Raw genomic sequence first — 24779 nt, 5'->3', positions numbered from 1 at the left:
CAGAGGAACAGCCCTAGCGCTCCACAAAAGTGGCCTTCGTGGGAAAGAGGCAGAAAGGAAGCCATTGTTGAAAAAAAACATACATAAATTATCTGCGAGAGTTTGCCAGAAGGCATGTGGGGATTCTGAGGGTAGAAGAGTATTCAGTTGTCTAATGAGCTTTTGGCCTCAACACGAAGAGCTGTGTTTGACCTACAGTAAGCCTAATAATGAACAGCCTCCTGAGAACACCATACCTAACGTCAAGCATGGTAGTGGCAGCATCACGCTACGGGGATGTTTCTCTGCATCAGGACATGGAAAACTTGTGGAGATAGAGGGCAAAAAGGGAGCATTAAAGATTAAAGATTAAACATACAAAGATATTCTGAAAGAACACCTGCAGAAAGTCTGCAAGAGACTTCAGACTTGGGAGAAGATTCCTCATCCAGCAGGACAATGACACCATTGATAACCCACACAGAAGTGACTTAAAAACTAAAAGGTCAATGTCCATGTGGAAAGAGTTGAGAATTGTTGGTCATCAAAGTCATCATTGTGTAAAGCTGGGAAAAGTGAATACCAAATAGACTCATGCCAAAGGTGCCCTAAAGGTTCCAAAGGTACCAAAAACTGACAAAAGTTTATTGCTTATTCAATAAATTATTGTCTTCTTTGTAATTATAATTAATGTAGAACAATTTGTAGATTTCATTTATCACCTTGACATTATGGACTTTCTTTTGTTGATCAGTGACAAACACTCCTGATTAAATCGATTTTGATTTCATCTTGTCCTATGGGGTGAATACTTTTGAAAAAAACTTTTACTGAAAGCCCTATAGCTCACTGGAAGACTTAGCAGTCACTGAACCTACTGCTTACAACTATCTAAAGAATAATATCTGGTCTCACCACAGCTGTTTTGGGATTTGGGCAGAGCTGACTTTCTGAAATGTTCCAGGTGTTCCAGGCGCAGTCTGGGTTTTCCCATGATTACTTTATAATTACTGGGAACTTCAGACCTGGTTTTGTTGAGAACCAGGGAGTTTTGGGAAAGCTAACTAAATATTTGTTGCTCTAATGGTAGGCTGTTTTTGTACTGGGTGATTGAATTGAATCTGGTTCTCCAGTCATAAGGTATTGTATATCATCAGTGCCCTCTGCTGGGCCTTTCTGGCACATTCACCTGTTAAACCACTCAATGCATGCCTGCACTCTAGGAGCAACTCCAGCTACAGATACCATAACTAGGTACACTGAGATTAAATTATAGTTACCTCAATAAAGTCAATTTGGAACTGACTTACAGTTCTGACAGCTACATTTATGAATGTATTCATGAAAGTATGAAGTATGCACTAAATACAGTCTCCACAGGTCAAAAAAGTAAAATGATGCAAAACAATAAACCATAACATTTACCAGTTTAATTCAAAGGATATTTTAAGGAATATAAATGAAAGGTCAAAATTACAGAATAAATTATGAAAGAAATGTTAAATGATTGTGTATAATTACAATGCTTAAGCTGATTTATCCCCAAAAGTACAGAATTGATAATATTCATATTACAATTGATGACAGCAAGCAAGTTGCCCATCCCAGGAGTACACTAGTTCATACTCGCTTACTCTAGGTGGCAGTATACACCTTTCCCGTTTGTTCATTGATTTATAAGTGTGACAAGAACATTCACTACTTCGAAATAGAAATGGCCTCAAGGGCGCTGCTCTACAGGAATACAAAAACCATTAATGAATACATGATTGATACAATACAAAATTACAATACAAGTAATGGCCTGAAATTAGTTGCCTGTACTTGAATTTTGGTTACCGCCAAGTCAGACATGTCTTGACATTAACGGCACATTCCTTGTGCTGATATTTATTACAAATATTTATTACAAATCAAGACTGAAACAGAAAGTATCCGTGTATGTGACATATCAGAGTCTGAATGACTGGATGCCACAGCTCAAAAGCTATTTTGGTCCTTGTCTCTTTGTGAACGACCACAAATACACATACACACAAACAGACACAAATACACATACACACAAACAGACACAAATACACAAACACACAGAAATACACATACATACAAACACACAGAAATACACATACACACCACAAATAGACACAAATACACATACACACAAACACACAGAAATACACATACACACAAACACACACAAATATTCATACACACAAACAGACACAAATACACATACACACAAACACACAGAAATACACATACACACAAACACACACAAATACACATACACACAAACACACAGAAATACACATACACACAAACACACACAAATACACATACACACAAACACACAGAAATACACATATACACAAACAAACAGAGATGTGCCAGCGTGGAGCTTTACTGGCTAAACCCATACGGGATCTAACTCAGATTATAGGATTAACCAAATATGCACCTTATGGATCCCATACATAGACACTGTGAACACAGACTTTCCGGTAGCCACTTGATCATTTCCTGTAGCCCTCGGCCCCTTCCACTAGCACTAGACCATTTCCCATTGCCACTTGATCATTTCCTGTAGCCCTCGGCCCCTTCCACTAGCACTAGACCATTTCCCATTGCCCCTTGAGACTTTCATGTAGCACATGGCCCCTTCCACTAGTACTGAACCAATTCCCATTGCCCTTTGAGACTTTCCTGTAGCCCATGGCCCCGTCTACTAGCATTAAGTAATTTCCAGTTACACTAGACCTCTAGTACTAGCCCTTCAGTAACTTTTACTCCATCTCTGAGGTAACTTGTGGGTGTTGGTGTGTGTGCGGGCGAGTGGGTGTGGGTGTGTGAATGGGCATGTGTATCTGTGTATCTGTGAGGCTTTTTTGGACACCCTGGCATGGTGTAGAATCTTCATAATTACATAACACACTATACGTATATATAATACTACATTCTCAGAACATTTGGATTACCAAATGTGTCCACAAGGGGGCCAAATAAATTACTAAATCCAAAATCAAAGGAAATGTTATTGGGCAGCTCTCTTTAAAGCGTTCAACGGCTTGCAAATGACTCACAATAAACTGTAAGGTGTTTCTAAACGTGTAGTAATTATCTCTGAATATCAAATGGGCATGCAGGGCTTCTGCCCTGGCATACGAAGAGATTTAAAAATGAGTAGAATTGCAAATGGCAAAATTGATAGAATTACATGAAATGTACAGAGCCCCAGAGGTGATATGAAGAAAAATAAACTACTTAGTAATTATTATTCTGTGGCTTCATATTAATTGTGAGGAAACTAAATAATTATTTTAAGGCCTCAAAATGCATTTTGGAAAAAATTACAGGACGATGACCAGAAAGGATAGAGTTCAAGTCAAAGGGATTTCACATTCCCTCTGGTGTTACCAGAATTGTATTGGCATTGAACTCGCTTGGGCATTTACAACTATGTATGACAGAGACTGTTCAGAGTGCTTCACTTGTTTTTTCTTTTCCCCTGCAACATGTAAACCATAACATTGTCTAGTAATGTAAAATGATTCAACAGTCACCCTGATACTGACTTTGCTAAAATGTGTTATTTCTGTCAAATATTAAGTGCTCTCATGCAGCTTCCCTTACATAATGATGACAGTAGCAATTGCTCCAGAAAACCAGGGGAAAGGACACTTCTATCCCAATCAGTCAATCAGATATATTTTATCAAGCCCTTTTTACCTCAGCAGTTGTCACAACATGATAATACAGCCTGAAAGGGAATTCCTGGTAAAATAATGGTAAAATAAATTTTAATAAATTTTTTAAACCCGAAAGAGCATGCAACACTGGAGTTTATGCACAGTGGCTAGGAAAAACTCCCAGGTATGTAGGAACTTAGAAACCTAGATAGTAACGTGACTCTGAGGGGTGGCCAGTCCTCTTCTGGCTGTGAAAATTACAAGAGTAAATGATTATAATAATTAATAAACAAAAGTGGGATGTGTCCAGAGTCTGTAAACAGAATCCAAGTCCACTGCATGACCAGGTGGACAAGGACAGGGACCGTCAGGGTTGGGACGCAGAGTGGCAGCTGGAATCATCAGGCAAACAACTTGATCTGCAACACAATCAGGGGGGACTTTGGACAGGGACAGCTGTCATTTGGGCCTGGAGGTGTGTTCCAAGGACCCATGTCCGCATACGCTTAAACAGAACAGGACACAAGCAACGTTAGAGAGAGCACTCCTTGGATTCACAAGGGGACTGATCCATACTCCAACATCACAAGAATATAGCGACGTAAAACCTGATAGACACAATCTTTATTCAGACAACTTTCAACCAGACGGGAGTTTGTAAACATTATGTTGTAAGTTGTAAATTAGATGTATTTTACATTAGGTGAGCTGTGTATAACATGATATGAATGTTGGTGCGAAGGAAACATTTGTAGAATGTATTACAGTTGCAGTTTTCTTTTCACTCTGCCCTATGGCAAAATGTGTTAAAACCGCAGGAAATTATGCTATATGTAAATAATGTCTGGTTGCCATCAATACGGCAAAACACATTGTATGATTTTTAAATAATTAATTTGCATTTTATTGCATGACATAAGTATTTGATCACCTACCAACCAGTACGAATTCCGGCTCTCACAGACCTGTTAGTTTTTCTTTAAGAAGCCCCCCTGTTCTCCACTCATTACCTGTATTAACTGCACCTGTTTGAACTCGTTACCTGTATAAAAGACACCTGTCCACACACTCAATCAAACAGACTCCAACCTCTCCACAATGGCCAAGACCAGAGAGCTGTGTAAGGACCAGGGATAAAATTGTAGACCTGCACAAGGCTGGGATGGGCTACAGGACAATAGGCAAGCAGCTTGGTGAGAAGGCAACAACTGTTGCCGCAATTATTAGAAAATGGAAGAAGTTCAAGATGACGGTCAGTCTCCCTCAGTCTGGGGCTCCATGCAAGATCTCACCTCGTGGGGCATCAATGATCATGAGGAAGGTGAGGGATCAGCCCAGAACTACACGGCAGGACCTGGTCAATGACCTGAAGAGAGCTGGGACCACAGTCTCAAAGAAAACCATTAGTAACACACTACACCGTCATGGATTAAAATCCTGCAGCGCATGCAAGGTCCCCCTGCTCAAGCCAGCGCATGTCCTGGCCCGTCTGAAGTTTTCCAATGACCATCTGGATGGTCTAGAGGAGGAATGGGAGAAGGTCATGTGGTCTGATGAGACAAAAATAGAGCTTTTTGGTCTAAACTCCACTTGCAGTGTTTGGAGGAAGAAGAAGGATGAGTACAACCCCAAGAACACCATCCCAACCATGAAGCATGGAGGTGGAAACATCATTCTTCGGGGATGCTTTTCTGAAAAGGGGACAGAACGACTGCACAGTATTGAGGGGAGGATGGATGGGGCCATGTATCGCAAGATCTTGGCCAACAACCTCCTTCCCTAAGTAAGAGCATTGAAGATGGGTCGTGGCTGGGTCTTCCAGCATGACAACAACCCGAAACACACAACCAGGGCACCTAAGGAGTGGTTTCCGTAAGAAGCATCTCAAGGTGCTGGAGTGGCCTAGCCAGTCTTCAGACCTGAACCCAATAGAAAGTCTTTGGAGGGAGCTGAAAGTCTGTATTTCCCAGCGACAGCCCCGAAACCTGAAGGATCTGGAGAAGGTCTGTATGGAGGAGTGGGCCAAAATCCCTGCTGCAGTGTGTGCAAACCTGGTCAAGAACTACAGGAAACGTATGATCTCTGTAATTGCAAACAAAGGTTTCTGTATCAAATATTAAGTTCTGCTTTTCTGATGTATCAAATACTTATGTCATGCAATAAAATTCAAATGAATTACTTAAAAATCATACAATGTGATTTTCTGGATTTTCTTTATTTAGATTCCGTCACTCACAGTTGAAGAGTACCTATGATAAAAATTACATGCTTTGTAAGTGGGAAAACCTGCAAAATTGACAGTGTATCAAATACTTCACTGTATCTGAAATAATTCACCAAAGTATCTGAAGGTTAATCTTGTTTCACTGGCCTATTGTTCAGCATTGCAAAATAACATGCACTACTAAGCTATTAAACGTGCAATCACATCAGCCTATCTCACTGTACAACGTCCAAATCATATTATACAGATAGCCTATTGTTATATGGGAGACAATAATCGGTGTATTTCTAGGGCAAAGAGCAATTATTGTCCCTGTCTCGGATGATACTGTTGCCAGAGAGTCATGCAGAATAGGCTAGGCTATTACCCGTAGGCGGAGTCTGCTGAAGTGGGCCTGTCTCCCCGCTTTTATTACAGATGCTTCCCTCTGTCCGCCTGGCGTTGGCACCCAGGGAGGCTAGCGAACGGCAGGCAGCCGCGGTTGCGAGAGAGTGTGAGAGAGTGAGAGAGAGCGGCTAAACAACACAATGACAGCACCCAACACATACGACGTTATAGTGATCGGAGGAGGAATATCAGGTAAGTGCAATTTAAAGGGAAGCTTCCAAAGCACTTTTACTCCAGTGAGTCAATAGACTATTGGGGATATAAAATGCGAGGCAGGGTATTAGCAGCTCGGAATGATATCGTACGAATCGCAGCCACCTCGGTTTATGTAAGTTCCCTAACCAACTGTTGCTGCACCACATTAGCGACGTTGTAGTCCACACGTCAGACGCGAAACGCGCGCTATTATTATAAAGGCAATATCGCCTACAAGGACCACGATTTGTTTCTGATTCATGACATAATGGGCGTTATGGTTATTGCTGACTTTCTGTGTAGTTTTTGTTTATTTGCGTTTGCTTTGCACGTAGTCTCTTCCGCGAAGCTGCATCCTCTGCATAACATGTCGCTGTACGTGAGTGTCCAATTGCAACATCTTGAACCTTGCTGTGCTATGTATTGATTACAATATGAAACTGATGCATCTTTGTACGCGATATGAATTGCCTTATGCACATGTTATGGACAGTCTGTATTGGTCGGGTTGCTGTAAGGCTCCAAATTCACCATCACAAACTTGTCATCCTACCTTATTCTACTACCCGTCACCAGAAGTAGGCTAATTCGCATTGTTGAATGCTCATCCAGGCAGTAGTCGAAAGTTACGCAACAGGTGTTCCTATCTTATTTGCCATGATAGCATATTTCAAACGTATTTAATTCATACAAAATGTGTATAACTATGCCAAACTCATAATATAAATATTGGTGTGAATATCTAACCAAATTGGATCATGCGACATTCACCGAGATGTAATGAACGTTTTTGAAGTTAAATCTCTCACCTTCAGCGCCCTGATTGGAAAGTGATGCTCCTAACCTCACGAACTAGGTTTCAGTCAGTTTTTGTCAAATCTCCATAAAGATAACCTTTACATTTTCAGTGGTGTGTTAACACCAAACGGACATGTAGGTAAAAGACAGAATGTGATGACGTACTAACATTTTAGCTTACTTTTTGCTTCAAGATTTACTCGAGAGGTTTTGCATAATTTCAGCCGTTAGTTGTAAAAATGGTGCTCATGAGCCAATATAGGTTCCCGTTTTATTTTTGTGTGCGGCGAGATTCAAAAGTCACGCGCAACTAATGTGGCAGGCCCATGTGCATAAATAAATCCTGGGCCCCTCTCCCCTAACGTCCTCACCCATATTCTGCACAAATAATTCACATGGGAGCAGAATTGCTCTGCATTACCCTTTATATTTTGAGACATTTCGTACTGTCACTCAAAGGCAGAGAGTCGGGGACATAAATTCCTGGTTACTGATCATTGAAGGCTACAATGGAAAACAAATGACTTAAATGTACACGGCTATCTACTGTTCGTCTTCCCACAAGGGAATGCCGTCCGGGTCTTTCCACACATTTCAACAATAAATGCTGTAACAGAGTTAATCAAATAATTTACCATTAAGCTACATCCTGTCTGTGACATTGTTCTTTATGCAGTTGTAGTGAGTTGATCTCCTTCCACGTCACGCATGTCGGATTTGTGGAGCATTTACAAATATAGCAGGTTGTATTTTTCTCATGTTAATAGCAGTAATGTATGTAGACAGTGTCTTTGTCAAGGTCAATCACTGTGTTGAACAACAGACACTAGTGATAGGCATTTTGGCTCTTTTCAGTGAGCAAAAATAATGCTATTAAACATTTGCATTTAAAGTATAATTTTTTAATGTATATAAACAAAGTGCATATAAATCTAACCATTCAAAACGAATACAATCTGAACAGCATAATTCAAATGCTTTTGGACCTGTGAATTGTGTGACCGGGTGTCCCATATAACTTGGACTTTAGGGAGCACTTATTGAAATAGAAAGTTTTGCACTGTATGGTCATTTTATACATATTTTATTACATTCTACTGTATGCACAAGTAGTGTGTTACGGAATTACGGTAGTGTGAGCAAACAGAATGAATGTGTGCGCTTGAGCATTTAGGCCTATATTATTTTATTTATTTATTCGTTCTTTGAATTAGTTAACTCCATTCATTTAAATGGTTTGATTATTCGTATTTTAATAAAAAAAAAAATATATTAATAGATTCGGCTCTTCTGATATGCGAGCCGGCTCCCAGCGTTCACCTACAAGAGCCGTCTCTTAGAGCCGACTAGTTCGCGAACGACCCATCACCAATTGACACTAGTTGTACGTTATACAGACACCAGCGTAGCTTCCGGTCATTTATCATGGACTGAAGTGAAATGTGGGATTCGGCTGTATTCATACAGCCTCAAGTGTCTCCTAATGACATGGAGATGGAGATCATGAAACATTCATTGCCAGGTCGTCATTCTGTTATTCCCTGTCTTCAGTTTGAGGAAAGTTAACTCTTTCCTTTCCTGTGGACAGAATAAGAGGTGACAGATATGTTGGTTTACTGTAGCAGGGGGCTTTTACAGCTGTTGATGATAGGGAACTGTTGAGCTTTGCACCCAGAGAAAATGACTGTTATCATCAGAAAATGACTGTTATCATCAAAATGACTGTAATTCAGAATTGAACTTGAGCACTAATCATTGGTCTCATACCTGGAATCAGACTCATTTTGGTGATTTGATTTATGTGCTCCAACAGTCATGCGACCAAAGGCTGTGTATTTAACGTCATGCATGTACTGACATGGGTGGAACTTGTCTAATGTTCCACATTCTGATTCCAGAACCTCTTGTTTGAGAGCACTCCGACTGATTATAGTTCAGGATAGAACATTACTGAATTAAATTAAATTGAATAGAAATGGAATGGAATAGAAATTCCTAAATTGCCCAATTAGCTGACCATCTTGTTTGTGGCACAGGTCACAGGAAATGGGTTGACGTAACTCACCATATTTTCCGCAGAGAAATCTGGGCTCCCGATCACTTTTAATATCAAGCTACCATTGGTCCTGAAGACTTCAGGTCACTAAAAGCTGTATGACCGACAGGCCAAACTTTAAACCAAAACCTTAACACTAACCCTTTGGGGATCCCAAGGGTTCTGTTCTATTATGAAGGCACTTGTGAGCTCCAAATGTGGGTAGTTCCAAAGGTCACTGGTATTTGCTTTGACTGTTCCCTGAAAGTTCATTCTGCCATTCAGTGGCTAGCCACACTAAAAACATGATTTTACCAAGTTCCAGTGAAGCATTTGTAATACCACCACATAGTCTCATGATTAATTTGGGTTAGTCTGTGTTTAATTTCCCTCCGTTTTAAAAACACAGTTTGAGACCATTGTGAGGATTTTACGCGAGTGATTTGAGTGGGAAAGTGGGTTTCCAAGGAAAATCTTTTACAGCAATTACAGTTCTTAAATTGCCGCCTGTCTGTCTACCTGCCTATTTTTCTCTCTGTCTTTTCATCTTTCAGTGTCTAGCAGTTTGCCTATCTGTAATGTAGGCCAGTCAGTTATAGACCAGCATTGATCAGCTTGACAGTGACCTGTCTTACCTCCTGATAGACCTGTCTAGAAATGGATTAATAGCAGTATGGATGAAACACACAAAATAAAAATTTTCTGTTTAGCAAAATTACATACTCTGGTTTCACATCCTGTCTAATCAAACCACCATATTGTAGCCAAATAGATTGATTCCAGCTAATGTTTGTTGTCTGGCCTGTCTGTGAATGGCTATTTGCATTAGTGATTAAACAGACTCTCCTATCCATTAAGACTTAGAGTTAGTGCTCTCATCTAAAGATGGCTAGTAGGGAGAACCCGGCGCAAGCATCAGTGCCCAGAAGGAGTATGATTTATAAATGACACGAGAGCTCCATAGAGAGAGAACACTTAGATAAAGATCCCAGAAATGTACGCAACGGCCGCTACTATTGTTATGCAGTGGCTAAACAGTCTTGTTTTCTCGGTTGTGTTTGTGAGGGCGTGTGACAGGGCACGTTGATGCCACGGTCGCTTCGCCCATCAACAGTGTGCTTCGTAATATTCATCTCTCTCGTTCTTCCTTCTTCTCTGTCTCTCTGTTTCCTTCTCTGTTGCCGTCTCGCCGCCACCCCCCCCCCGCTCTCTCCCTCTCTTTCTCTCCCTTTCCCTTCTCCCCTTCTCTCTCTCGCTCTTGTCACAGTCCGACTAGAACGAGGTTTAAATGTCTCTATTTGTCTGAGCTGTTGGCCTTTTCCAAGGTGACAATAAGGCCCACTTATTACAATCACTGTCTCTAACCGGAGAGATAGTGGGAGAAAGAGTGAGGGAGACATGTCTTCCCTGTCTCTCTCTCTCTCTGTCTCTCTCTCTCTCTCTGCTTCTCCTCATGAACCAGTGTAGAGCTGTGTTGTTCTGGACAGAAATGTAATTGTCATCTGCCAGCCAGCCCCTTGGCCCCACAGGGAACCCAGCAGCAAACGCAGCAGTTTTCTCGAGAACAGTAAACACTGCGGAGAGACTGTTACGAAACCACTGGTACGGGAGAGAGGGAACGAGGGAATGAGGGAACGACAACAAAATCATCTAGAAATCCCACGGGTCTGTCATGGCTGCTGTGAAGAAAGAGCAATTTGAGGGATTACTGTTGCCAGAGTATGATTGGGCAATAGAGAGAGAAGGCAGGAAAGAAGATGTGTTTTTGTATTTTTTTTCCTTTCTCTTGATTTTTCTATGCTGCTCTACTGATTGTCAACAGGACTATAACTGTGAATTGACAAATCAGTGTAACTTGACTATGCTTTGGCGATATGCAGATTGTTTTACGTTAAAGAAATCATAACTTAACTTTGAGAACGGAGTGGAAGTGAAAATAAGGGATAGAGGCAGAAGGATAACATGATAGACTGAAGGACTTAGAAGTACAGAGAAATGGAGTTGGCGAGGGGGAAGGGGTGGACAAATGAACAGTGAGAAAAAGGAGAAGGAAAAAGGAGAAAGAGGGAGGTACAGATGAAGAAGGAAGGTCTGGTCACTGTATGTATCACTTCCTACAATGAACAGCGAACGTTGTTGATCATTCTGTCCAGTTGAACTGGGCCAAATCCACAAGCTGTGTCAAAATAGGAGTGCAGGTCTGTCGTCAGGTTCTCCTGTCCGTTTGATCAAATGATTTACAATCTATAAGGCAAACCTGATTCTGGGTCAGCACTCCTATTCTGAAATGCTCCACACAGGCCCAGGATTCCAGCCAGTCTCAGTAAATTGTTGGTTAAGTAAATGGCTTGCTTGACTTGGCCGTTGACTGACGGCCAGAAATTTATAGCTAGCAGCTGGATTCCTCTTCTCCTCAGCCTTTCCCCTGGAACGTTGGTGTGAAAGTTAAGTGGCTATGTAACTGCATCACGCTCAATAGAAATTCTGCATTAAGACTCTATACATGTGCCTGCCAACTCCATCTAGGCTGTTGTATTGGTGTTGGGGGAGGCAGATAGACCTGGAGTAACTTTCGTGTGGAACAACAGATGCAATGTGTCAAGACTATCTATGGCAATGGAGCTATAGTACTGTTAAGACAGTCTCCGGTAAAGGAGCTACAGTAGTTAGGACTATTTACGGTAATGGTGCTACAGTACGGTTAGGACCATCTACGGTAATGGTGCTACAGTACTGTTAGGACTATCTACGGTAATGGTGCTACAGTACGGTTAGGACTATCCACGGTAATGGTGCTAGAGTACTGTTAGCACTATCTACGGTAATGGTGCTACAGTACTGTTAGGACTATCTACGATAATGTAATGGCACCACTGTACAGTTAGGACTATCTATTGTAATGGCACCACTGTACAGTTAGGACTATCTATTGTAATGGCACCACTGTACAGTTAGGACTATCTATTGTAATGGCACCACTGTACAGTTAGGACTATCTATTGTAATGGCACCACTGTACAGTTAGGACTATCTATTGTAATGGCACCACTGTACAGTTAGGACTATCTACGGTCTTATGGCTACAGAACTGTTAATACTGTCTACGGTAATGGAGCTACAGTAATGTTTGGACTATCTACGGCAGTGGAGCTACAGTACTGTTTACGGCTGCAGGGTAACCTACCCTCACACACAAAAACACGTATACACAGAGAGAGAAATAATGAGGGAGGGAGTGAGTGAAAGAGAGGCTTGTTTGAAAGGAAGGCGAGCTGAGTCTAACAGCATGGGTGGAGAGGACAGTTTTCATAAACATGCCTCTGTAACGAACAGTTACGGGCCGTCCTCCATTCTCTAAGTCAATCTACTGAACAAACACATCCCAGCTAAAATCAAACACAAAGTATTCAAAATCCATAGCTGCCATTGTGTCGGATGAGAATCACAGCTGTAGCGCGATAGAAGCATCTCATACCTCGATTCTTCTCTGGCAGGTAAATACATACACACTCACGCACACACACACATTACTGAGATTTCTAATTAGGAAACATAGCTTTTCTTGTTTACTCAGCTGGAGAGACTGAAGGGCTTATCCCAGGCGTCTGTTCATGTGCTATATTGTGATTTGTCCAGCAGGAGGGCAATCTAGATGAAGGTAGTTGATGAGCCCACACTCTGACGCGGTGTGAGCTCTTTATTGTCCTGAAATATGTTTATTCAAAAGCACCTATCAGGGAAAGATGTAACAACATTTCCAAGGCCCTGAATATCCCCCGGAGTACAGTAAACTCTGTTATTCAGAAATGGAGTGAATATGAATCTGTCAACAACAGGCCGTCCTCTAAAACTGATTATCCACTTGAGAAGGTAACAAGTCAGGGAAGTGTGATGGCAATTCCATCGAATATAACACTTTTCAAGGTAGGTAAGGCAGAGATCCAAATGCTCTCAAACACAAATAACAGTTAATTATATAAGATTTGCAAATAGAGAGAGAAAAACACTAACACAAGATCATTTACCCCTACTCAACATTAGTTACTGAATAACATAGGAAGCTTATCACTGTGCAATTGTTTACTGAAGTTAGGCTCAAATAATCATTATTATAACTGAAATTACAATTCAAAGCGCCTTTAAAACATACAACACTTAGCAATTGCAAGGAGCCGCCGGTGTCCAAAACATTGTAGTCTTGTCCAGCCATTCAATTTGATGGCCTTTACCACTTTTGTACTTTTGCATGGTCATGCAAACTTGTTTCTCTTCATTCAAGCCCCCTCTTAAGGCCTTTCTCCAGCCCAGAAATATCTTTCCAGTATGATACTCCGGGAAGTATGTGGTTTGCAGGCAACGATTCTGAAGCTGAAGCTCTTTTTAAAATGCACGTTTAAATTAATGTAGGGTTTGGTAGTTCCACTAAACTTCTAGAAGTTTGACGCAGTTGTACGGTAATAATCAACTGGCTTGAGCTGCCTCAACTTGTTCCTCAATTTTGTACTATTCTTTACGGATTGAGACCTTAGAAAAATCTTTCCGCAATGGAAATGTGTATCTTCTGTCGAGTTTGTTAATCGGCTTTTTGAAGCCGTCCTTACAAACTGTGGACATTTCTACCATCTGGTTGACTGTGTGATATGGCTTCTGTTATTTCTATGTGTCTTTTTAGTTTAATTTAGTTTAGGTTGTATTAGAGTTTTTCCCGAATGCTAACACACTACAAGTGAATGCTCAGACCAAAGCATGAATACCCTACAAAAGGTATAAACACATTTTCAGCTTTGCACTTGGTACTTAATTCTGCGACACACACTCTGCACTACACATACAGTTTTGTACATTACACACTTTGTTCAATAATGAAACCCCTTGCAGTCATTGGGAAAACACTTCCATTCAAAAAGTAAAAATCACTTGCAATTTGCAACACCCCCCCCCCCCCCGCACAGACATTAAAACACTTAACCGGTCATTGAACACCAGTCAGTCACAGCAGTAGCACTACTGTTACAGACAGTCCTGGACTCTGATGCAGCTTAAAGCCGCACAAGTTCATTTTCATTCATGAAGTTGGATTCAGTCTGACTAAAACCAGGCATCGGCGCCGGAAGGTCATAGGACAAAGGGCCATCGTGGACGTCCCTGGGCGGCGCGGGGGAAATATCACTTAGTGTGGTGCCATTAGTGGTCAGGGAGTCCTACATCACCATGCCACCCTAGGTCCCTACAATACTGCACGCATACTAACCTTTCTGGATGCACTACATACTGCAGTCCCACAGGACAGACCGGAGCAGCCCGTGTTTGTTGTCATCTGGGATCATTTGTTTCCACAGGGCTGCTCTGGTCAGGGACCGGTTCACCAAACACAATCATTTCACAGCGCCGCGCCTGCCCCCTTATTCCCCATTCCTCAATCCGATTGAGGGATTAATTTCAGCTTGGCATCGGAGAAGTCTATGACCGCCAAACACGCATGCCGCTCCTGCAAGCAGTGGAGGAGGCATGCGGAGACACTGAGGTGGGGAAAAACTGTAATGTGGAATGTTCTGTCCCTAAGCTCTGCCAACACAGAACAGACAACAACACAAAACAAAAATCCAATACCAGCAAAATGAAAAGAGATTCTTCTATCACTGTCCCTAGGCCTTAAAACGCTGTGTATTGATCCTACGGAAGGGAGACATTAAAAAGTCTCACAGCAATAACATTTTCCTTGCCTCATGTTTTCGTAGTTCAGACAATGATTGCAGCTGGATCTCCGGATACACGTTTAATCAAATGACATTTTTATTTAAATTGAGATTTCGACAAGAGCAAAATCCATATTTCAAAGGTCAGCAACTTTCAGCCTTCTTTGACACTCTGTTATATTTTTTCCCAATTGCTAACACAGAATATGCAGAATTGGGCTCATCGTGTCAAAGCTCTGCACACATGAAAACTAGACAAAGCACTTGGAGATTAACATCTAACTGCCATGTCAAAATGACATTCTGCAATCAAAACTTAACACTTATAATTCAAAAGCTCGTTTTTGGGTCAATAGACTGGTGGTCAATTACCGGTTAAGTGTTAACCGGTAAAAAAAAATAATCTGATGACTTAAGCAATTTTTTAAAAACCTTTGGCTATTTTTGCAAAACTCTACACACAAATAAGAAAACCTTTCACCAAATCAGCAAAACATTGTAGTTCTCTTGCAAAAGCTAATGAACCTTGCTTAACTCTTCAAAAAGTTAACACAAGCCATCACATTAATAAGAACGCAATGTGCCAACTAAACACTGATGGCATGAATGAAAAACACATCTGGCTTTTGCCTCTCTGTGCACAAGGTAGGCTATGTCAGTTTGAGGTCATACTTTTGTTATAGCTCTGTAAACATACAGGGATCCAAACTTCAAGTATTGGTGTTTATTTACACACATCAAAACAAACACAAGTGTTTTTTCCCAAGTCAAAACACAAAATAGTAATTTCACTGAGAGGAAAAAAAATGACTATATGGGTCTCTTGTTCTGCAGTGAACATTCTTCCTCTGCACCCAGCATCTGGACGTCTAGCAATCCTGTAAAGTAACAACTTCCGTATTTTTAAATGTATGGTATTGTTGTATTTCTCATTAGAGTATGGCAGTGCTACAAAACTCAGTGCAAAGTGACTGTATTAACCGATTCTCTTTTCCAAATGTCCTTATGATGCTTGCTACAGTGTAGCGGCTCAAGTTAGGCTGAACCTTTGGCCTGCTTCCCTCAGGGTCGTTCCATGGGTGATTACATGGTCCACTATTGTAGCTCTGATGTCATCACTAATTCTATTTCTTCCTCTTCTTACCCTTCCTCTTCCCCCTCCTCATCCTCCTCTTCCTCCTCCTTTACCTCTTCCTCAAACTTCACCTCCTTGTCCTTGTCGTCCTCTCCTTCTCGCTTCTTCACCTCCACATCCTCTTCCTCTGCCTCCTCTAATTCTCACTCTTCTCACTCTTCCTGCTCCATCCATTGTACTCCACACTGACAGCTCACCTGTGGCTTATTTATATTGCTTAGGCTGATTGCAAAGTGAACTAATTATCTAAAACAGTTTCCACATGTGACAATGTGCCAGACAGTTGTCAAAATAGTGTAAATAATAGCCATACATGTGTATAGTTTTGCTAGGAGTGTGTTGATCATTTGGAAAATGAGTGTAAAGCAGTGAGTTGTATGTACAGTTCCGCAGAAAGAGTGCTGTGCAGTGGGTTGTACCTACAGTTTTGCAAAGTGTGTGTTACAAAATTGCAAACTGAGTGCAAAGCAGTGTTTGTGCTTTTAGTTTTGCAAACTCAGTGAGTGGTTTTGCTGTAAGTGTTAATAGTTTCCTTTTTGCGGAGCAAGTTGCTGCAGCACAAAACAGCTCCATGTCTAGTGTAAGTGGCTTGACTTTTCAGAACTACATGTCCAATTTATGCTTTATTTCTATGGTTCTAACTATAGCCCGGTTATTCATGTGTTCTAACTGAAGTTCTATATGGAATTCTGTAACGATGGTGATGGTAGACCATAGAGCACCAACAGTTTTGGTCCAGGCTCAACTGCTGGCTGTCTTAGGCTGACATATTGGAGCTGAGAGATTCCTGAGGCGGTGGAGGGGGAAGGATGTCCTGTCACCTGCAATCTGCACCTCTGCCAGGAATAATGTGAAGTGATAATGTAAAGCGATTTTGTAAAGTGATAATATGATTTAGCCGTTAGGGGAGAGGCTGGACGACAGGATTAGGCAAAAACAAGAGACAGGGGAAGAGAGGGGCGGGTGAGGAGAACAAGAGAACGTGGAAAAGGGAGAGGGGAGAGAGGTAACAGAGAGAAATGGGGGGAGACAGAGGGTGGTGAGAGAGGAGTGAGTGTGAGAGTTGGGGGGGGTGGAGGTGAGATAGATGGGAGAGAGAAAGAAATGGTTGAGAGGGATGAGAGAGACGGGAGAGGGAGGTGAGAGAGGAAGGTGAGGAAGATGGGTGAGAGAGAGAGCTGTTTGAGAGAGTTGAGTGAGATAGGAAGCGAGAGAGAAAGGTGAGAGAGAACTGGGGGAGAGAGGTGAGTGAGATGGGAGGCGAGAGAGGAAGGTGAGAGAGGTGAGTGAGATGGGAGGTGAGAGAGGAAGGTGAGAGAGAACTGGGGGAGAGAGGTGAGTGAGATGGGAGGTGAGAGAGGAAGGTGAGAGAGGTGAGTGAGATGGGAGGTGAGAGAGGAAGGTGAGAGAGAACTGGGGGAGAGAGGTGAGTGAGATGCGAGGCGAGAGAGGAAGGTGAGAGAGAAAGTTGAGAGAGAACTGGGGGAGAAAGGTGAGTGAGATGGGAGGTGAGAGAGAGAGATGGGTGAGATAGAGAGATGGGAGAGAGGTGAGTGAGGGAGGTGAGACAGCGATAGGTGATAGGGATAGGTGATAGAGATGGGAGAGAGGGAACATGTGTCTCCTGGTTTGTGTCATATTATTTATTACGGACCAAAAGTCAAAACTGATCTTAAATCAGTGAATACAGTTCCTTCCCTTGGTTGACAGGATTTTACAGTGTTACAAACATTGTAATAAATTCTTTATTAAGGCAACGACTTTGGTTGTAGCAACAGCATTACTTGTGTGTTGTTCAGCTACTTTCAAAGCTGATATCTTACAATAGTTATGGAAATGAATGTAGTGTACAAATGAATGTAGTGTATTAGTCCTATATGTTTGTCTTGTGTGTTGTGTATTAGTCCTATATGTTTGTCTTGTGTTGTGTATTAGTCCTATATGTTTGTCTTGTGTTGTGTATTAGTCCTATATGTTTGTCTTGTGTGTTGTGTATTAGTCCTATATGTTTGTCTTGTGTGTTGTGTATTAGTCCTATATGTTTGTCTTGTGTTGTGTATTAGTCCTATATGTTTGTCTTGTGTTGTGTATTAGTCCTATATGTTTGTCTTGTGTATTAGTCCTATATGTTTGTCTTGTGTGTTGTGTATTAGTCCTATATGTTTGTCTTGTGTGTTGTGTATTAGTCCTATATGTTTGTCTTGTGTGTTGTGTATTAGTCCTATATGTTTGTCTTGTGTGTTGTGTATTAGTCCTATATGTTTGTCTTGTGTGTTGTGTATTAGTCCTATATGTTTGTCTTGTGTTGTGTATTAGTCCTATATGTTTGTCTTGTGTATTAGTCCTATATGTTTGTATTGTGTGTTGTGTATTAGTCCTATTATGTTTGCATTGTGTGTTGTGTATTAGTCCTATATGTTTGTATTGTGTGTTGTGTATTAGTCCTATTATGTTTGTATTGTGTGTTGTGTATTAGTCCTATTATGTTTGCCTTGTGTGTTGTGTATTAGTCCTATTATGTTTGCATTGTGTGTTGTGTATTAGTCCTATTATGTTTGTATTGTGTGTTGTGTATTAGTCCTATGTGTTTGTCTTGTGTGTTGTGTATTAGTCCTATATGTTTGTCTTGTGTGTTGTGTATTAGTCCTATATGTTTGTCTTGTGTGTTGTGTATTAGTCCTATATGTTTGTCTTGTGTTGTGTATTAGTCCTATATGTTTGTCTTGTGTATTAGTCCTATATGTTTGTATTGTGTGTTGTGTATTAGTCCTATTATGTTTGCATTGTGTGTTGTGTATTAGTCCTATTATGTTTGTATTGTGTGTTGTGTATTAGTCCTATTATGTTTGCCTTGTGTGTTGTGTATTAGTCCTATTATGTTTGCATTGTGTGTTGTGTATTAGTCCTATTATGTTTGTATTGTGTGTTGTGTATTAGTCCTATGTGTTTGTCTTGTGTGTTGTGTATTAGTCCTATGTGTTTGTCTTGTGTGTTGTGTATTACTCCTATATGGTTGTCTTGTGTGTTGTGTATTAGTCCTATATGTTTGTATTGTGTGTTGTGTATTAGTCCTATATGTTTGTATTGTGTGTTGTGTATTAGTCCTATATGTTTGTATTGTGTGTTGTGTATTAGTCCTATATGTTTGTATTGTGTGTTTTGTTATTAGTCCTATATGTTTGTCTTGTGTTTTGTTATTAGTCCTATATGTTTGTCTTGTGTTTTGTTATTAGTCCTATATGTTTGTCTTGTGTGTTTTGTTATTAGTCCAATATGTTTGTCTTGTGTTTTGTTATTAGTCCTATATGTTTGTCTCGTGTTTTGTTATTAGTCCTATATGTTTGTCTTGTGTGTTTTGTTATTAGTCCAATATGTTTGTCTTGTGTTTTGTTATTAGTCCAATGTGTTTGTCTCTTCAAAAAAGAGGCAGGAAGATCAGACAACAGTCAACACATTCACCCCAGCCAGCACACACACACACTGTACACATACACAACAATGAACACTTTTACCCCAGCCAACAGAAATACACACACACACACACACACACACACACACAACCCCCAAGTGGCTCCATCTTTGATTTTCTGTTGTCATGGTAACAAGGCTGTCCTCCCAATCTTGTTACAGAGTGATAAGTACCATTTGTACTGACATCGGTACAAGCCAGATGAGACAAGAGAATGTGTCTGTGTGTGTGTTTGCGTGTGTGTGGGGTGGTGGATGTTTTCCAAACCCAAGATCTGTCATGTGAAAACTGTGAGATGGCTATGGATTCCTGTGCTTGAATTCTCAGCATGTGTGTGAGTGTATTCTTATTTTATTTATCAGGCCCACTCTGTAATCCACAGTTGTCTTCTCCGGTCATTGTTTCTGGGTAGTAGAGTGTTGGTGAGGTTGGATGGCTGTCGAAACTGTAGCCATGCAGACAACGGGATTTGAGCTGTCTTGATCACTCCCTCCACTAACATGAGAGACAAACCACCAAACAATTAGGTCAGCCACTGCCTGAAGGTGCCAGGCTGAGAGAGGAGGGAATGGAAAGAATGGAGGAGTGGTGAGATTTAGGGAGAGAGGGGAGAGTATGAATGGATGGATAGAAGAGAGCCCTATATCCCAATCCAATACCTCACCCACCAGCCCTATATCCCTGTCCAATACCTCACCCACCAGCCCTATATCCCTGTCCAATACCTCACCCACCAGCCCTATATCCCTGTTCAATACCTCACCCACCAGCCCTATATCCCAGTCCAATACCTCACCCACCAGCCCTATATCCCTGTTCAGTACCTCACCCACCAGCCCTATATCCCTGTCCAATACATCACCCACCAGCCCTATATCCCTGTTCAGTACCTCACCCACCAGCCCTATATCCCTGTCCAATACCTCACCCACCAGCCCTATATCCCTGTCCAATACCTCACCCACCAGCCCTATATCCCTGTTCAATACCTCACCCACCAGCCCTATATCCCTGTCCAATAACTCACCCACCAGCCCTATATCCCAGTCCAATACCTCACCCACCAGCCCTACATCCCTGTCCAATACCTCACCCACCAACCATATATCCCTGTCCAATACCTCACCCACCAGCCCTATATCCCTGTCTAATACCTCACCCACCAGCCCTATATCCCTGTCCAATACCTCACCCACCAGCCCTATATCTCTGTCTAATACCTCACCCACCAGCCCTATATCCCTGTTCAATACCTCACCCACCAGCCATATATCCCTGTTCAATACCTCACCCACCAGCCATATATCCCTGTTCAATACCTCACCCACCAGCCCTATATCCCTGTCTAATACCTCACCCACCAGCCCTATATCCCTGTTCAATACCTCACCCACCAGCCATATATCCCTGTTCAATACATCACCCACCAGCCCTATATCCCTGTCCATATATCCCAGTCCTGGACCAGGAACAAATAAGCCTAAAAGGTATTATTTTTCTTCTTTATTATCTCAGATAGAAATATAGAACCAATCAATATGACCTTGATTCATTATCCATAGTGGGACAAAACAGGGATGTTCACTTTCACCACTGCTTTTCACTCTCACCGTTGCACGTCTTGTTCTGAACACAAGCAATACAATATGTGGCAATACATAGTTAGAACCCCACAAATACTCTGAATAAAACCTTTGGATGACATTGCCCTCTGTGTAACTGAACCCCAATTCAGTATCTCAGTGAATATTGACTTGGTCAATGTGTTATTTCTGGTTATAGAATCAATTGAAAGAAAAGTGAATTGAGGCTTATACAGATGCAGAATCTCTCTTTGTCTTCCTTTTATGATTTCCCTAGTCAAATGTACATGTAAAATATTTAGAACTAGACAAATGGAATAAGGAGAACTGCATATGTCCAGATTCTTACAGACTTAGTTGTTCTTTTTATTTCAAGCCTTTTATCACAAACATATGTCCTGGCAAGGCAAATTTCCACTCTCCAAATGGAACTGAGCAACAGAGAAATCACCTAAATAGATCCTTTTAAGTTTGGAAGCCTTTATATGCATAATTCCCTTCTAAGAAATATAATATACCCGCAAATGGGTTTTTGATCAAAGCAATCGCACAGATGGATGTTCTTTTTTTCAGAATACTCTTGGCGGGAATTACAAAGAGAAGCAGTCAGATCTTGTTTTTGTTTTGGAAAATTGACCTTACCATTGTAATGAGAAGACCCAATTGCTGAGACATATTTAGAATAAATAGTACTTGTGTGTATGTGTGTATCTTTGTTTCTGTGTCCCTAAGGGAAACTGAGAAGTTTGTAATACATTACAGCCACACATAAACCAGTATAAAGCCTGGAAGCCTTCCAGGCACAGAGTGGCCTGCAGAAATGGAGGGAAGGAGAGATGGATAAAAGGAAGTAAGGAAGGAAAGAAGAAGGGGGGAAGAGAGAGACAGGAAGAGAATCAGAGGGAGAGTTGGTGATGCAGAGACAGGGGCCATGAAGGCAGTTGCTGTATAAGGTCCTCTTGACAGAATACTGTATGTCTTTATCAAGTCCATATTAGATTAGATTCAACTGTATTTTCATTAAGTATATGTATGTTACAGGTGGAATGTGTAGATGTGCAACAAAGGCAAATGCAGTAAAAATGGCAATACTAAATGTGCAGTTAAGGCAAATAGAAGAGGGCAGAAAGTTTACAAGTATTAGGTATAGTGTATGTTACATGTGGGATAACAGTTGTTCGGGTACAAATGGCAATTTCTAAATTGCATACAAGATGAACAAACGAAGCAAATGAAGGAGTACTGTAATAGGGTAGCATGAGTAACAATGATGCAGAGGTAGCAGCACTAAGGTCTTCGAGGTAGACGTGTGTGTAACAACTGTACAAATGCAAGTACGATGGCAATGCCTAACGTGCAAAGAGGCAAATTTAATGTACAAGGTGCATGTGCAACTGAAATGCAGGGATAGCAGCGGAGAGGTTCCTGAGGAAGACATGTACCTGTAACTACTGAAAAGTCCATTATCAGGCTTTGCAAGGCAGTGTCAGAGTAGTACAAGGGAGTAGTGCAACAAGGTCCCTGAGAGGTGGGGGTTATGGTGAGTGATGGGTCACAGAGTTCAGCAGGATTAAAGTGGATGGGAAGAAACTGTTCCTGAGCCTGCTGGTGCGGGAACGAAGAGACCTGTACCACCTGCCTGATGGTTGGAGGGCAAACAGTTTGTGGTGTGAAGGGTCCCTGATGATCTCGCACTCTGCAATGGCAGGAAGCTGGGCACCAGTGATATGCTGGGTGGTTTTCACCAACTGTTGCAGGGCCTACCGGTCGGCTGTGGCGCAGTTTGTCAGAATGCTCTCGATTGTGCAGCGTTAAAAGTTCACAAGGCTCTTGGAAAACAGGCAGGCTTTCTTCAGTCACTATTACGCCTTTCGACCAGGGCTGAGGTGTTGAGGGCCCAGGAGAGGTCCTCTGTGATGTGGACACCCACAAATTTGAAGCTGGACACACTCCACCTCAGTACCCTCGATGAGGACTGGGGTGTGGCTGCAGATTTTTAGACTTGTAATCCACAGTGAGTTCCTTGGTTATCTTTGCACGGAGGGCCAGGTTGTTATCAGCGCACCATGCAGCCAGGCGCATGACCTCTTCCCTGTAGGCTGACTCGTCATTGTCACTGATCAGGCCTACCACCGTGGTGTCATCTGCAAACTTGACAATGGTGTTGACACTGTGTACAGGAACGCAGTGGTGGGTGAAGAGGGAGTACAGGAGGGGGCTCAGCACACAGCCTTGTGGAACACCAGTGTTCAGGATCAGGGTGGAGGAGGTGAAGCAGCAAAGCCTGCTGCCTCTTTAGTTAAATGTGACCTCCTCACACTGCAGTAACTCGGAATGTCAAAGTCAGCACGACAAGCTGCCGTTAGCCAAATCAGCTCCCATGGGGGAGTGTTGCACACCGGACACACCCCTTTTCAGACCTTACTATCTACTCATCTGTCGAGAACATTAGGCTCATAAAAAGTAGCCAACCCAACCAGACAGTGCTCAAATATGGGCCCATCGTCCTACTTGACTTGACGACAAGTTTTGAACATATTGGGCAGCGCAGTTTAGGAAAAATATGGCCGCAATGGCACAGTATATCTTCTGTCAAGAGTTTTAACGAGGTGTTTGAACCCACTGCGCTCCACTGTAGCTTTGGGAGCCATGTCCCTCGCAGTGTGGTAACAAATGGTGTCAGTTAATTATTTCCATCTTCCTGAATCCTTTTCATAATGTGTAGCATTGGGAAATGTTTGTGTTACCAACACCTGATTTGCGGATGCACTTGGCTAGGCGCTTATCAGTGTCTCATTTTTTGAGCCATGCACTGTTCATATTTGGTAACGTGATTGTGCTGAAACAGACTGGGGGTATTACCTTTGGTCGCTGAAACTGTTAAACTGTTATTATATCACATAATGACATAGACATCAACAATGGAGCATTGATCGCGAAGCAGATCTTGCACTATGACTTCAATCCAACAAACACACAAAACACATCAAAATGTGTTGCAAGATACTGTAAGTTTCTCAACTCTGAAAATAATAAAGTTATGACCTTGAGGTATGTCATCAATACTGTCCATCTTGCCCTTTTTCTAAGTGGTCCTCCAAATTTCAAAAACAGTACCCAAAACAGTCCTGGGTTCTATAATTCTTTGGTTTCTTATCCCCGTAACTAACAGCTCAAAAGTTTGCTTCAAAAATCATCTTCTAGCCCAGTCTATCTGTGTCATTTCTTAGCTTTTTGTGACCTTGTGGCATCTCCATGATAACAGTGACTGAGTGACTACATGGCTTGCTCTTTGGAGCGCTCAAGACAATGCCTGATATAGAGAACTACCTTCAAGCATACGTAGAGAGCTATTCGTTAATTTTAACGCACAATGACACTTGGCTGCCCATGATTCACCGCTTTTCCTTCCATGGACCACTTTTGATAGGTACTGACCACTGCAGACCGGGAACACCCCACAAGGACTGCAGTTTTGGAGATGTATTGACCCAGTTGTCTAGCCATCACAATTTGGCCCTTGTCAAAGTCGCTCAGATCCTTACACTTGCCAGTTTTTCCTGCTTCTAACACATCAACTTTGAGGACAGAA

General features: G+C 41.8%; 1 protein-coding gene across 2 annotated transcripts in view; it reads left to right on the top strand.

Moving 5' to 3' along the window:
• The first annotated feature begins 6307 nt into the window (after positions 1-6307).
• mao (monoamine oxidase) overlaps positions 6308-24779 on the top strand; it is a 35537-nt gene continuing 17065 nt past the window's right edge. The window contains exon 1 of one of the 2 annotated variants that reach the window (XM_010889960.5): positions 6308-6468. In XM_010889960.5, the coding sequence (XP_010888262.1) occupies positions 6417-6468 (52 nt within the window). In that variant the 5' untranslated portion in view covers positions 6308-6416. The remainder of the gene's footprint in view (positions 6469-24779) is intronic. The other variant, XM_010889959.5, reaches the window with a different exon arrangement.

Source organism: Esox lucius, chromosome 20, assembly GCF_011004845.1.
Source record: "Esox lucius isolate fEsoLuc1 chromosome 20, fEsoLuc1.pri, whole genome shotgun sequence".
NCBI classification, from domain to species: domain Eukaryota; kingdom Metazoa; phylum Chordata; class Actinopteri; order Esociformes; family Esocidae; genus Esox; species Esox lucius.
The sequence above is the reverse complement of the archived record's forward strand: the minus strand, read 5'-3'. Positions and strand labels throughout refer to the sequence as shown.